The 16,810-nt window shown below is 44.1% G+C and overlaps 1 protein-coding gene across 1 annotated transcript in view; it reads right to left on the reverse strand.

Moving 5' to 3' along the window:
* LOC126295067 (nascent polypeptide-associated complex subunit alpha, muscle-specific form-like) overlaps positions 1-16,810 on the reverse strand; it is a 396,552-nt gene that overhangs the window by 69,451 nt on the left and 310,291 nt on the right. Inside the window, exon 3 of the mRNA XM_049987313.1 lies at positions 6,889-6,938. Within this exon, the coding sequence (XP_049843270.1) occupies positions 6,889-6,938 (50 nt within the window). The remainder of the gene's footprint in view (positions 1-6,888; positions 6,939-16,810) is intronic.

The following is a 16,810-nucleotide window of genomic DNA, read 5'->3' on the forward strand; positions in this document are numbered from 1 at the left end:
ACAAGTTCATCAAGGCTCTGTTGGTCCAGACTGTCCCACTCCTCAACGGCGATTCGATGTAGATCCCTCAGAGTGGTTGGTGGGTCACATCGTCCGTAAACAGCCCTTTTCAATCCATACCAAGCATGTTCGATAGGGAAAACAAGCTGGCCACTCTAGTCGAGCGATGTCGTTATCCTGAAGAAAGTCGTTCACAAGATGTGCACGATGGGGGCGCGAATTGTCTTCCGCGAGGACGAATGCTTTGCCGATGTGGTTGCACTATCGCTCGAAGGACGGTACTGATGCATCGTACAGCCGTTACGGCGCCTTCCGTGACCACCAGCGGCGTATGTCGGACCCACACAATGCCACCCCAAAACAGCAGGGAACCTCCAGCTTGCTGCACTCGCTGGACAGTGTGTCTAAGGCGTTCAGCCTGACCAGGTTGTTCGAAACACGTCTGACGATTGTCTGCTTGAAGGCATATGCGACACTCATCGGCGAAGAGAACGTGAAGCCAGTCCTGAGCGGCCCATTCGGCATGTGGCTGGGCCCATCTGTACAGCTCTGCACGGTGTCGTGGTTGCAAAGGTGGACTTCACCGTCGACGTCGGGAGGGAAGTTGCGCATCGTGCAGCCTATTGCGCACAGTTTGAGTCGTAACACGGCGTCCTGTGGCTGCACGGAAAGCATTATTCAACATGGTGGCGTTGCTGTCAGGGTTCCTCCGAGCCATAATCTTAGGTATCGGTCATCCACTGCAGTAGTAGCCCTTGGGCGGCCTGAGCGAGGCACGTCACCGACAGTTCCTGTCTCTCTGTATCTCCTCCGTGTCCGAACAACATCGTTTTGGTTCACTCAGAGACGCCTGGACACTTCCCTTGTTGAGAGCCCTTCCTGCCACAAAGTAACAAAGCGGACGCGATCGAACCGCGGTGTTGACCATCTAGGCACGGTTGAACCACAGACAACACGAGCTGTGCACCTCCTTCATGGGGGAATGACTGCAACTGATCAGCTGTCTGGTCCCCTCCGTCTAATAGGCGCTAATGGACGGGTTTAGTGATATCTCTGAACAGTCAAAGGGACTGTGTCTGTGATACAGTAGCCACAGTCACGTCTATCTTCAGGAGTTCTGGGAACCAGGTTCATGCAAAACTTTTTTTGATGTGTGTATAAAAACGAGGAACTTGCATTAGAAGAGATTTATTTGACTTTATTGAAGATGCAAAACTTTTTTGATGTGTGTATGTGGTGCTAAAGCAGACACTGTAGCAGGCCTGGAGGCTTTTAACACTCGAGAATTTATTGCTTACCGGGCATTTCAGACCCCTGAAGTCTGTAACACAGATAGAGGTACGTATTATTAGACGTCTAGAATGCCGTTGGTTCAGAGGACGAGGAATAAAATAATTGAGTCAGGATCTGTGTCCGTGTGGCTTAAATGAGCTCTTACTTGTAGCAAGATTAAAGTTGTTGGTGACGTGACAGATCCGTAATTTCTGCTTGGCAGCCGGTCTTTCCCAAATCCATTCCAGGAACAGTTCTCTCAAGGGAACCTGGACCTCATAGCCTGTTGCTTTCGCTAATATTTTGTAATGTAATAACTGAAAAACTTTAATAGCTATTGGAATAACCTCCGTGTGAAGACATTTAAAAACTGTCTAATAGGTACTGGAGTAAATACTTATTTTTAACTTACTTACAGAATTACGTGTGGTTATTACTTTGGGTACACTTCCACACCATAGAAAGAAAAAGGTCAAAACAAGATTTATTTTTTCAATCATTAACTTGTTGAAAGGGTAGACCAGCAACATTCACCACTTTGTTGCTTTGTGCATTTTTTAGAAAAATGTTTTTTTAGAAGTGACTTTTTTCTCCTAATAATTTAAGAACATACGACATGTCCAGCTCAAAACATCGAACAACTTGCTCAGTAATCTGGTTCTATGGATACGCAGACAGTATATTATTACTGATGCAAAATTCTGTTTACGTAGCTTTCATACTGGATGGGATAATGATACTTACATAACCAAACGACGTTGATTACGGAGCAAACCAAAGATTTGCACGTCATTTCCTTGTCAACCATACCACGACGACACATTTCAACTCCACAATCCCGTTAAAGAGTCCGAGTGTCCTTTCTATTTTCTTTAGTTCTCTTTCTTTTCTTCGCTATTTTGTCCTCTTGTCGTAGCCCACTTTTCGTGTTGCCGCGGTCTTGGTACCTACTCTCACCATGTTGAATTCCAGCATTACGGATGAAGGGCGCCACGAACTTGTATTTTCAGCCAGATGTCAGGATGCTTTTGACCAAAAAATCCCTCCCCATTCAGTGACACTCACGTCGCTGCCAAATTTGGACGAAACAAGCAGAACAGAGATTGAAACTCTCTCTGGTGTCTTGAGTGGTGCACATACGTAGAGAGGGCGGCAGAGTGCATCAATACCGCCTAGACTACGCTTGTCCGTCCCCTTTTGGAGTACTGGTGCGCGGTGCGGCATCCTTACCACATATGATTAACGACGGAGTACATCGAGACAAAGAAGGGCAGCACACTTTGTATTATTAAGAATCAGAGGAGAAATGCCACGGTCATGATACAGGATTTTGGAGTGGACATCACTGAAACAAAGGCGTTTGTCGTTGCGGCGGAATCCTCTCACGAAATTTCAGACGCCATCTTTCTCGTTGGAATGAGAAAATATTTTGTTGACGCCCACCTCCATGGGGAGAAATGACCATCACAATAAAAAAAGGGAAATCGAAGATGGCGCGGAAAGGTATAGGTGTTCCGTCTTCCCAGCGCGCTGTTCGGGACTGCAATAACAGAGAATTATTGTAAAGGTGGTTCGATGAATCCTCCGCCAGGCACTCGAGTGTGATTTGCAGAGTGGACACGGAGATGGACAGAGTCAAGGGCAGACCCCGTCGAGGCCGCACGTAACACGGCCTACGTTAAGCCTTCTGCACACGGACCGTGCATCCAAAACGTCGAGCGTTGAGCGTACCCAGTTTCTGACGTCACAGCGTGGACTAGCACGCTCGGGAGTCTTACTCTGAGCGTCGACCAATGAGGTGGCACAACGCCACCTACGTCACACGCACGCCGTCTCCCTTCAGAACAGAGTTGTGAGGCGCCATATTGGCGTTCATTTCAAGCCTGTATGTGTATATGCCGTTTCTGGGCACCAGCAGATTGGGAATTGGTCGCAATAAAATAATGAGAAACATCATATTCGTGGCAAAAGAATTATTGTAACTTGCGTAATACGAGAGTAGGCTATTTGAAGGCCGCGACACACTGAAGATCCACCCAAAACGCATTGTTCTTGTACAATTTGTTATGGTTAAATTTCAATCAGTAACACATCTACGATTGTGGTTTTCTGCAGGAGCTAACATACTATGATTAGACGTTCTGAGTCTCTTAGTGCCGTAGCGTAAGACTAGCATCACTGCCCGCTTTAAAGATGTTTGATGGGCCGGTGGTTGGCGTCTTAACACTCCCACATTTTTTTCCTAACATTCTCGTTTTTATTTAGTTCTGATACTTTATCATTAGTTTAATGTAAGTATATCCTATAATATTTAATGTTATGTAAATATAAGTTCACCCTTTTTTTTAGGGCTGACTTTGTTCGATTGGCTTAATCTACAGGAAAGATTGCGCTACTTGTATAAAGATATTATGTTCCTTTTTCTTTTACGCTTCGTAATTCACACGTTGCAAAGATACTGCCACTGGGTAGGAACACTGATCAAGCAATTGCGACCTTGAGGTTCTACTAAAATGTCGGAATGATGAAATAATGTTTATCTTATGCGGAGAATTTGTACCGCACTGTTTATAATGGAACTTTTATAAGCCTGTGTCCTTATTGACTGGACATGGCACTTTCCTTTTCGTGGACGATGGAGGAAATGAGCGTTGGGATAGAGCTAACGTGGGCGTTTTACGCGCGCCCTCTGAGTAAACAGCGTGATTTACGAAGTAGAAACATCCCTCAACTGCCGCTGGAGTGCGTCGCGATCGCGTATTCCACGTTGGGGCCAACGTGCCGTGTGCACGAGTCGCATCCCTCCTGAGCGTTCAGCAGCACGCTGAACTCGGCACGCTCAACGTTAACGTTCGACAGCACGGCCCGTGTGACGACGCCTTTACGCATCCGCCATACGCCATTCAGGACGTCCAACCTACCCACCTGCCACAACTGCGGCTGAAGTCGCATCGCGCAGCTGCTGCGCACCAACTGTGTCCCCTGCTTACTATATTTACCAGCTGCACGGTGAAATTGTGCAGCACCGTTGTACATTCATCCATCGGTCGCCAAAGTTTACAATTCTGCATTTTCCGTCGATGCCTGTATGAACATCAAGTTGTGACAAATCTGAACAACTTGGCGATGCGTCGTTTTGTTTTGCCTTATAGGGCATGTCTCACGTGACTATCTACATTCACACTCATAAATTAAGAATAATGCTAAAACATGGCGAAACGACGCTCTGGTGGGCGGTTTGCGGGTTTGAATCACCTCGGTGCATGACCGTGCGATGCACCTCACCTGCGGTCGTCGCACGGTGGCGCTGGCAGCAGTCCACACACGCAGAGGTGTGTTGGTACATGTCAGAGTACGGTCCAGCAAGTAAGTGTGCAGACGTTTTCAGGCGTGCTAATGGTGACTCTGTGTTGAAAATGGCCCAAAGAACACATATTGGTGCGTTATGAGGGGTAGAATACTAGGGCGACTGGAAGCTGGTCAAACACAGCAGTTCGTAGCACGGGCCCTCCGTGTGTCACAAAGTGCGGTCTCAAGATTATGGCAACGATTCCAGCAGACAGGGAACGTGTCCAGGCGCTACAGTATGGTCGTCCACAGTGTACAACACCACAAGGAGACCGATATCTCACCATCAGTGCCCGCAGACGGCCACGGAGTACTGCAGGTAGCCTCGCTCGGGACCTTACCACAGCCACTGGAACAGCTGTCTCCAGACACACAGTCTACACACGACTGAACAGACATGGTTTATTCGCCCGGAGACCTGCACGGTGCATTCCGCTGACCTGCAAGGTGCATTCCACTCACCCAAGGTCACAGGAGAGCCCGTAAAGCCTGGTGTCAAGAACACAGTACATTGTCATTGGAAGAGTGGTCCCAGTTTATGTTCACAGACGAGTCCAGGTTTAGTCTGAACAGTGATTCTCGCCGGGTTTTCATCTGGCGTGAACCAGGAACCAGATACCAACCTCTTAATGTCCTCGAAAGGGACTTGGATGGAGGTCGTGGTTTGATGGTGTGGGGTGGGATTATGATTGGTGCACGTACACCCCTGCATGAATTTGACAGAGGAACTGTACCAGGTCAGGTGTATAGGGGACGTCATTTTGCACCAGTATGTCCGCCTTTTCAGGGCTGCAGTGGGTCCCACCTTCCTCCTGACTGATGATAACGCACGGCCCCGCCGAGCTGTCATCGTGGAGGAGTACCTCGAAACAGAAGATATCAGGCGAATGGAGTGGCCTGCCTGTTCTCCAGACCTAAAACCCACCGAGCACGTCTGTGATGCTCTCGGTCGACGTATCGCTGCACGTCTTCAAACCCCTACGACACTTGTGGACCTCCCACAGGCACTGGTGCAAGAATGGGAGGCTGTGCCCCAGCAGCTGCCCAGCCACCTGATCCACAGTATGACAACCCGTTGGCGGCCTGTGTACGTGTGCGTGGTGATCATATCCCATACTGATGTCGGGCTACATGCGCAGGAAACAGTGGCGTTTTGTAGCACACGTGTTTCGGGACGGGTTTCTCAACTTATCACCATCGAGTACTAAAAGTAGCTCGTTAAACTTCGGTAAATTCAACTAAATACCTAGGTATTACAATTACGAGCAACTTAAATTCTAAAGAACACATGGAAAATCTTGTGGGAAATGCTAACCTAAGGCTGCGTTTTATTGGCAGGACACTTAGAAAATGTAGCAGACCTACTAAGGAGACTGCCTACACTACGCATGTCCGTCCACTTTTAGAATACTGCTGCGCGGTGTGGGATCCTTATCAGGTAGGACTGACGGAGTACATCGAAAAACTTCACAGAAAGGCAGCACGTTTTGTATGATTGCGAAATATGGGAGAGAGTGTCACAGAAATGATACAGGATTTGGGCTGGAAATCATTACAAGAAAGGCATTTTTCGTTGCGACGGAATCTTCTCACGAAATTCCAATCACCAACTTTCTCCTCCGAATGCGAAAATATTTTGTTGACACCGAGTAAGACAGGAAGGAACGATCCCCACGATAAAATAAGGGAAATCAGAGCTCTTACGGAAAGATGTGTGTTCATTCTTCCCGCGCGCTATACGAGATTGGAATAATAGAGACTTGTGAAGGTCGTTCGATGAACCCTCTGCCAGGCACTTAAATGTGATTTGCGGAGTATCGATGTAGATGTGGACTCGCAATCTGTGCCGTGTGTGTTCCCTACGTGCGTACGCTTTTAGCGCCAGTTTTGTGTAGTGCCACGTTGTGTGGCACCACATTCTGCAGTTATCCTTAATTTATGAGCATGACTGTAGATATACAGTGGACATGATGCTATTTTTTTATTATTACGGTATAATTATTTAGTAATTCCCAGGGTTGTCGTGCGTCAGTCATCAAATCGTACCGTATTTTCTGTAAATAGAAATTAACGTCGTGCATACTAGATATTATGTGAATGTTATGTATGCCTGCATGGCCAAATTCCAATGGAGAGACAAGAGACGAATAAAACCGGTTCGTCACCTGCTACAGTCCTATGAAGAGGCCAGAGCGTCGGGCGGTAGTCGGTGGCTGCGTAACAGATGGCCCACCACACACGACTACACTACACTAAGAGTGTACTCACATGTCTGCTGGCGCTCGCAGCGTCTCCGCTTTCCACGTTGCTGTCATCACCTGCAAATGAAAACACGTCACTGCAGACTTGTTATAATAAATATCCAACTAAAACTGAAATAACTGGCACTCAAGTTTGCAAAAACCAATGAACAGGTATGAAAACAAAAGGGAAAAAATCGTTAGATGAACTAACAGGCTGAAGAAAAATAACAAAGCGTCAAGAGAAGAAGATATTGTGGAAGAATTCCTGAAGTCAGTCGGTAATCGAATGGTGGCAGCTGCGTTTAGTTATACAACATTACTGACTCGTAAGTGCCTCTGGGTTTTAAGAAGCCATGCAGAAGAATAAGAGATCGGTACATAGAGTGCGTTCAAGTTTCTATTGGTGGGGTAGTTGCAGAGTACCCCAGTAGGACACGGGCGTGTCACAAGACTATTATAATGACGCGATGCGCTCGTCACTTGGAGGGAGGGGCAGCTAGGGCCCTACAGTTCGGCTGTAGACAGTACAAACTGACCACAAGCTAAACTGGAAAACTCACACTCTAACACTTAATGAAACGCTACGTTTGCAGTACGGATGAAAGCAGAAATTGGCGATTTAAAAATGTCCGTACTGGGCTACTCTGCAACTAGCGCAGCGTCATCGTCTATTACGAATCGAAACTTGAAATTGGTCTGTATACTGATCGCTCATTCTTCTGCACGTCTCCCCAAACTCCAGAAGTACTCACGAACGAATAATCCTGTGTAACTAAAAACAGCTCCGGCCATTCGCTTACCGACTGACTTCAGCAATTCTTCGACAATTGTGAGCGTGGTTCGATGAACCCTGTGCCAGGCACTTAAGTGTGATTTGCAGAGTATCTATGCAAATGTAGATGTACATTATCCTGCCTGCTAGGAATGATAGCCTCAGGCGTCATTTCATTCCACGGCAGGACGCCTTTGTCTCTCTCACAGCACAACGATACGTCTCGTTTGACATTGCTAATATTCTCTGGGACTTAACTTCTGAGGTCATCAGTCGCCTAGAACTTAGAACTACTTAAACCTAAGGGCATCACACATATCCATGCCCGAGGCAGGATTCGAACCTGCGACCGTAGCGGTCGCGTGGCTCCAGACTGAAGCGCCTAGAAACGCTCGGCCAATCCGGCCGGGCAAATGCAGTCATTTAGACATAAAGAACAAAATGTACAGTCATCTGTTTCCAAATTACATACATAAATAACCACTGTGATATATAAAACAACGCTGTCATGATAAATGTAAATGTGTAATGTCTAATGTAGCATTTGTGGAAGGTAGTATTGGCCAGATACAACATTCTATTTCAGTATACATATAATTCGAAAACGAGACTCTGCTGAAGCCGTACGTGTAAAAGCCACTGTGTGTATTTTGAATGTGCCAAAAGCATTTAACATTGTTCTTGTGTGAGAAACACAATATAAATGTGAAATTAATACTGTAACTAATCCAAAGAAATCGATCATATGGTCAAGATGTACCAGTAAATCTATAATTATAAAATCACTGCAGCAAATTAACTGGAACATGTAAATAAAGCACGTTAATTGAATCTCCGATAATGTTAGCACTAGTTGATTTGTTATAAACAAATTTAGAAATGTAACTGTTACCTGTAACACAACTGGTCAGAAAATGTTAGATTAACTCGTAACAAAGTTGAGAATAGGTTCACCTTGTTCAGCACTGAGATTGTAAACTTTTAGCAATGTGTTAACTTCTAATTGTGATTTTCCATAAAACTGTAATTTTCATTGTATGTAATAGTTAACAAAAGTATAAATAGAGGTCGCGCTGGCGCCTCTTTGGGGGCACTCGTTCGTTTTTTGGCTATGGCTGCGATCTCGTGAGTTTTAGGCTCACTCGTTTGCTGACTTTTGTGGCGTTTGATGTCAACTTTTGTGTACATGTGATGTAACCGGTACAGTTCACCAGGCTCGGACACAAGAGTCCTGGAAATATATTGGTATTAAAACTGCACTGTGCTTTGGAATTTATTTGGGAGTCTTCCGCAATCCTTTTCATAGGCTGCAAAGCCACAAGACATGAATCCAAGAATTTTACAAAACCCCGAGAACTAAATAACTCTCAATGTAGGTAGAATTAACGTGAAAACACCAGCGCATCGACTGCGGCCATTTCACTCACAACGTTTGCAACGCAGAGGTTGATCTGCTGGATTGTGAAATCGACGACGCTATCAATTCAAATTTACCCTGTACACGAGTTGCTTGCTGTTGACCTGTCAGCAAGAGACACCGTTGCTTTAGAATTTCCTACTCGCATATAAGTGTACAACAAATGACCATGGAAGATTTTGTGGACAGGCGAAGCCCACTTCCATCTGACACAGGATATGCCAATGTGTGGTGCGGGTTTACATAGAGCCATTTTTTTCCGAAGAGACAGGTGGTTCCGGTCCTGTTACATGTACCGTCACTGGTTAGCGCTACGAGTGTGTTTTCCGCAAACCACGTCATTCCAGCTCTCCGACAGCGTGGGTGTGACGATGGGATCGTTTTTATGCAAGATGGCGCACCTCCGCACACTGCAAGTCCAGTTAAGCAGCTGCTGAAGCGCCATTTCGGAAATGCTAGAATTATCAGCCACCATTTTCCGACAGCCTGGCCGTCCCGATCACGTGACCTCAATCCGTGTTACTTCTGGCTGAGGGGCTACCTGAAAGATGTCGTGTTCAGTGTTCCGATTGCCAACTTAGCTGCACTGAAGGCACCCATTGCGCAACACATTCTGAACGTCACGCCGGAAACCCTTTGATCAGTAGTCGAACATGCTCTTTCTCGATTTCAACTTGTTGCAGAAAACGGTGGGCAGCATTCTGAATACGTTTTACGCCAGTCACACGGAAATTAATAGAGCTAATCCGATTTAATTTTGATTGATGCTTTTTATGCGGTTTTTCGCCTCGCGGCAATTACAAACTGATTTTTCCCATCCGACGTGATATGACCTTGCCGTGGAGGGTGGGCTTACGTCACTAACAGTAGCACGCCTGTACACCGAGTAGGACAGTTTGTCTAACATCAGACGTACACGTTAGGCACTGTCGTATGATTCATTTGTCATTTGTAGTCGACCACTATTAAATTATGAAGCTTACATAGCCATGTATTGCTACGACGTGTAACTGTTTTTCTTCTTCCATACGTCCCCACCCCCCCCCCCCCCCCTTCGCCGCTAATATTCCGTTTTAATTTGACGTCATTCTGACGAGTGGTGTTATTTCTACAGCGGTCTCAAAGTTTAATTATAATCACCCTGTACAACAGATACGTGAAAACTGCCTGCTTTCTCACCGCTTGGCGCGTAGTGTCGCTTCGGCACCTCAGTGTGTCGGTACTGTCCGAGCGGTTCTAGGCGCTTCAGTCCGGAACTGCGCTGTTGCTGCTGCTGCTACGGTCGCAGGTTCGAATCCTGCCTCGGGCATGGACGTGTGTAATGTCCTTAGTTAGGTTCAAGTAGTTCTAAGTCTAGGGGACTAATGACCTCAGATGTTAAGTCCCATAGTGCTCAGAGCTATTTTGTGTGCGACTGTATGAACAGACCGTGGCTGAGCGATGGAAAACCACATCGATAGGTCGACAGTTCAAAGCGCCAACAAAGAGTCGGGAGCGACGACACGAATCTAATTGTCGTGCGGTGTGCGTGCCATATACTGTTTTGTGTGCGCGGCCGATGTAAAGTAAATGTCTGTTCAGTTATACGTTTTGTGATTTTAGTGTGTACCGCGGACACAGAATTGAGAACCGTGTGTGTCGCACTGCTTATTAGTCGTTAACCCCTATTCGGCACGTAAACCTGGTGTACAGGCCACTAAGCTGCGGGAACGCTATTAACAGCGCTCTTTCGATTGTAGACAGCGCGGACTGTTTCGTGTATATGGCGTGCTGTACAACTGAAGAGAAATATGATAACGCATTTCTGCGTCGTAAACTTTCGCTCGGTGCGGATTGTATACGGCGCTCTTTATAATACGAGCCTCTAGCAACTAACGAACTCTGACGCTGTGGACGGTCGTTCGGTGAAATGTGCCGAGACACAATCATCCGGAAGACCATAAAACGGAAACTTCGCTAGTAACGGCTAACGAGCATTACGAAGTCGCAGTACGTAACGTTTCGTCGCTGCGTGTAGATGTGCCGATGAAGATGCAGATAAATCTACGAACGTCGCGCATTCCTGCTACATACCGAACGGGCAGCTGCCACACCAGGAACACCGAAGCGACTACAGTTACTGGACTGTACACGCTAGGATCACACACCGACGACGCCGACAGCGCCAGTTAAGTGAAGGCTGACTATGAAAATCAAAAAAGCTTAGCTGCCGCGAACATTTTGCCTAAGTCATGCTGTAAAGACTTATTGCAAAAGCAATGGTACCTTCTCATTGTCACTGAACTTACGTTAACTGCAAATTATCACACTGAACTGCATTTCTTTATAACGGTTGTTCCCAACCTTCCTTTGACCGTTACCCCTGAGCGCAATCAGACATTAGGCCGGCATTACACTATCAAATTTCTTTGTCCAAATTCTTTGTCAAAGACATTTGATGGTGTAATAGGGAACTTTGTCAAATGTTGTCCAACATTTGATCAACTCTACGGGCCTCTCTGTAGATTTGATCAAAGAAGTTGCTTGTCTTCTGCTCATTTGTTTCTATTAAAAATTTCGCCAGTGAAGTAGAAGGACTTGGCCACTAGTAAGTTTTTCAGGCTCCTTTTAAACTGATCTTTATTTGTAACTTAATTTTTTCATGTTTGCCGGCAAATTATTGAAGATGAGTGTTATTGAGTAGTGGATCCCTTTTTGAACTAAAGTAAGTTCTTTTAAGGCCTTCTGCAGATCATTTTTGTTCCTGGTATTGTACGTATGAACTGAGATGTTTGTTGGAAAAAGAGATATATTCTTTAGGACAAGTTTCATTAAGGAGTAAATATACTGAGAGGCAGTAGTTAGTATACCCAGTTCTTTGAAGAGGTTTCTGCAGACGTCTGTGAATTTACTCCACAAATAATACGTTTTACACGCTTTAGGACTCTGAAAACTTTTGTTTGACTTAAAGATTTACCCCATAACATTGTCCCATATGACATCATGGACTGAAAGTAGGCAAAGTATGCAAGCTTTTTCATTTTTATGTTGGCTATGTCTGCTAACACTAGAATTGCAAATACGGATAAGTTAAGGCGTTTCTCCAGTTCTGTGGTGTGCTCTTCCCAACTGAATTTATTATCAAGTTGTAATCCCAAGAATTTAAGACTGTCAACCTCATATGTATGGTTCCTTTTTCCACCCCACTTCTTTTCCGCATGTGAACACAATGCAATTGCGGTAACTGCAACTGCTGCGGTTAATAACAAGTTGTTGTCAGCCATCTTGAACTTCGACGAAAAATTTGATGACAGTGTAGTACCCCTTCTAGCGCTATGTCAAAGATCTTTGTCAAATATATTTGACGGAATATTTGATCACATCTTTGACAAAGAATTTGATAGTGTAATACCTGCCTTAGCTAGTACCAACCCCCCCCCCCCCCCCCACACACACACACACAGGCTCTTATGCAGTTTAGGGAGTACATGCGCTGATCACGAGAAAACTACCTATTTTTGAAGGAAACGCGTATTGCTGAAGATATAAGCATATATATGCACGGAATACCAAAAAAGTACTTATCTTCATATGGATGCAAAAAGATCAATTAACTGTTTGCTTTCACCAACTTATTCACGTTGCTATGCCAATATGCTGCAGACACTTTAATATATTTCTTCCCAGTTCTTTACTGCTTACAGTTTCATTCATCCTAACCATGGTAGCTATTGTTGGCTTTGCATATTGTTGCATATCCATGCTGCTCACAGTTATCTATCTTAATCAGTGCGCCCAACAACCTATTTTTTCTGTTGGGGCTGTCTGTTTTGAAGTATCGTATATTACTGTGTGTGCCAAAATGGCGTGAAATTTTCCAGATTTGAGTGATTTTGTAATGGAAGATTTATACCACGTTACGGAGAACACCCAAAGCTTTATACAATGGGCTAGGGAACAAGGTATTCTGAAGAACGATATGGTGTGTGAAAATGGGAATTGTGTCGGATACAACGAGATGAAGCTGGAGAAAACTAAAGGGAAACATAGCGAAATTTGGCGCTGCTACTAACTAAACATGACCTCGATACGCGCCGGTGGTGCCATCGCTCGGACTTTTCAAACGCCTCTAGTTCTCACTTGACATAGTATTATGATCAGAAACGAGAGTGATGAAAATTGCTAACTTTTTCACGGCGCAACATTCAAACTGCAACTGCCCACACCATTGCAGGTTAGTAGGACCGGTGTCTGGCTTGTGCTGTCCAAGTTTAATGCGCCGGTAAAGCTGCTGTCCCGCACATTATCGCTCAGTCTAAGTTCGTGTTCAAATGGCTCTGAGCAACATGGGACTTAACATCTTAGGTCATCAGTCCCCTAGAACTTAGAAATACTTAAACCTAACGACATCACACAACACCCAGCCACCACGAGGCAGAGAAAATCCCTGACCCCGTAAGTGCGTGTAACGCAGTGTAAAACGTACCCTTACGATCTTACCTGACCGTATTGGTCACAACTTGGTTTCCGCTCCACAAGAAACGAAATCCAGTGAGACTCAAGCAAAAGCGGAAGAATACATAGCGTAATGTTTACATCAGGTTTATTCTTATGTTGAACAGCGTATAGTGAATACAATGTTCTGCTCCTTGGCACCTGCGAAACAGTTCCAATTCAACGATTGGTGCTACACAGTCCAAGGCTTTATCACCTCAACACAGTCATCGAAATGTTCAGAGCTGGTGACCCACGCACACACATCGTTCCAACAGCGAGCCCTGGTCTTCGTCCCTTGAACACAGAAGCTGACTCAGCTCGTCTCGGAATGAAAGCATCACAGACCGCTAGACCACTGTCACCCAAATCATTTACATAAATTAGGAACAGGAGAAGGCGTACAACGTTCGTTGGTGCCCACGACATATCACTCCGTCACTTCAAGGGGCAAATCCTGCAACTTGGCTACAGATCAGTACTGTTGTAATGGTACAGTGTCAAGCTGCATTTGTATGGAGTGTTCGATGCTGTGAAAAGAAGGGTTTTTCATGTTTCTACGACACACATCTACATCTGTGGTATAAAACAGTGAACATAGTCTAAATGAAGAATATTTAGTTTTCCATTATTGTCTAAAAATTATTATTTTTTAAATTTAAGCAACCTTTGTTAACCGGCTTTCCTAAAATATGGATAATTGAGAATTTATATTTGAAACGAAAACAGGGATTTCGGGTGCAATATGTAATTAAAAACAAGAAGACGCGCATTGTTAATAAAAAGTGATGATGAATTTTACAATTACGAGACGTAGGTCATTCAGTTTGAACGAGAAAAAAATTGACGTAAGCAAGACTTGAACCAGGGAACTATGCGCTGCAATAAGTGAACAACCTTTAAAGCTACCGATTCCGTTGTACAAGAACTTGCAATCCCTTCTTATTTCAAAGCCATTATCTCTGTAAACTTACGACAAACATTAGCAACAACCTATTTCTCGGCACTATTTAACCGTGTTCCACTACCGAACGAGAAGCAGTCTCAGTCATTTTCATACTTCGTATTAACAGCGCGACAATCAGAGCACAACAACGCAGAGGTTGTGACTACACTATTATTGAAACAAAAAGTACATAACCTAAGCGTAATTAACAAAAGCGTTGATGGCTCTTAATACATTCCAAAATCTTGAAAGCTTCATTTAACGTAAATTAGTAAAAATATATCTAATACGTAAGTAGGACCTACTTCCAAGAGAGTAATAACACCAGTGTACGTGTGCTACGACTTCTGACCAATCATCGCGCTTGTGTTTGTTTACATCGGGTTTATTCTTATGATCAAAGGATTATAGACGAGTATATTCCGAAATACGGCAGCGTCTTCACACTCTGGAACAGCAACCGTACAACATAAAGCTCACGACATTCGCTACAGTAACGGAGTCTTACCATTATCATCTGCAACAGATGTATAACGCATCTGGAGACATTATTTTCCACAATCCTGTAACGAGGTGAGGAACAGCCGAAGTGGATGTTTTTGAAACGGACTGCTAGGTAAGACCACGGTATCTGCTGCAAAAGTCGAGACTCATTTTGTTATCTCTTTAAAATGAAACTTTATTTCACTCGTTACAATTTCTTGCGTCGACGGTATTGTCAGCGCAGCGGTATAACGTGTAACTGTAGTGTTTGCTCCACGTTTTAGTTTTTATAATAGTAAACACTCGTACTCCCACTCATTGAGTGCCATTCCCATATACCAGATTCCGATTCTCTCGCGTTATCTTGTTGTTGTTGTTGTTGTTGTTGTTGTTTGATGATAACTGGGCCCGCAGCTTCTACGACCACAGCAGCAACAACTTTTTAAATGAAATCATTCCGCCTGTGGCTGCTAAAACATTGTTAATTGCGATTGCAATTTCGACATGTGATCTATTTCAGGTATTCTGAAAGCAACCCGTCTCCGAGTATAGTACAAGTAATTATCAAATTGATAAGCGATGAAAGTGGAAATTTGGGAAATTTTATACCTACGTACGTGGGATGTTGTCACCCACCAAATAATATAAGGCTTGACGTGCCATGTAATAGCAGTTGCATGTGGTGGTGTGAATTTATTTGCTGTTCTATGTACCGTACATGTTGAAAGCTGGTGAAACAATAGCATAAACGTTTTGAGTTTAAATTTGTAAATGGGTCACACGGCAAAGATGTAAACATGTGTGTCAGCTATGAACTGCAAAGATGCTAATACATGGAGCCGATATTATATTGTTTGTGACACGTGAGCGTCGAAAACATGCGAAGTGTCAGCTATGAATTGCAAAGATGCTAATACACGAGTCGATATCGTATTGTTTGTGACAAGTGAGCGAAGAAAAGGAATCCATAAATGGTATGGAGAATATAGATTAAAAACAGGTAAAAAGAGGAAGTGACTATCAATTCACAATAAAACAATATCCAACAATTCAGATACAGAAGAGGATGTAAAAGCTGAGATATAGGTGAAAGTAGCGGTCCACATACGTAACATCTCATCATACAAGAAATTTGGACTGAAGTGTTTGTGTCATTGTTTCACAAGCTTTCTAGCGTGTACGGTATATGGAACCGGCAGATAAATTCATACCACCACATGCAAATGCTATTACACGTCATGTCACACCTTTATATTATTTAGTGGGTTCCAACGTCCCACGTACTGCGAAGCAGATTCTGGACTCAAGCCGTTTATTGTAACAGTCAACTGCTGGTAGAGGAACACTCACATAAAGCTGTAAAATGACCTGAAATGCAAGCTACCAAGTTATTTGTTAACTCAACTGAATCTTCATTTCATTTTCCTTCTTGAATTGAATATAGTATAAAGTATGGTATCTGATGCCAGTTTGCTCGTGCAGAATATCCTCGATGTTGCACTGAATACCATCACTGCCAAGTAACGTGCGTCGTAGACGTTTTAAGATCGTCATCTGTTTCGTAATTTCATTTCAATGGAAGATGAGATCTTTTTCTAAGCTGCTCACCATAGTTGAAAAAGGTTTATTTACCAAGATACGAACACGAGTCCATAAAACCAAGAGACAGGTATATATATTTTACATAAGAGCAAAAACTTCCGGAGTAAAAGCAGAAAATTCCCTGAGTACGCTTTGTGTTTACTTTCCGACATGGTTTGGCAGTCACATTAAGATTTCGATCGTTGGTGAAATATTCCAGTTGTTGGTCTTTGAAACAAGAATTGCAGGAAATATGTTATTTATAATAAATAACA

This window comes from Schistocerca gregaria, chromosome 11, assembly GCF_023897955.1.
Source record: "Schistocerca gregaria isolate iqSchGreg1 chromosome 11, iqSchGreg1.2, whole genome shotgun sequence".
NCBI classification, from domain to species: domain Eukaryota; kingdom Metazoa; phylum Arthropoda; class Insecta; order Orthoptera; family Acrididae; genus Schistocerca; species Schistocerca gregaria.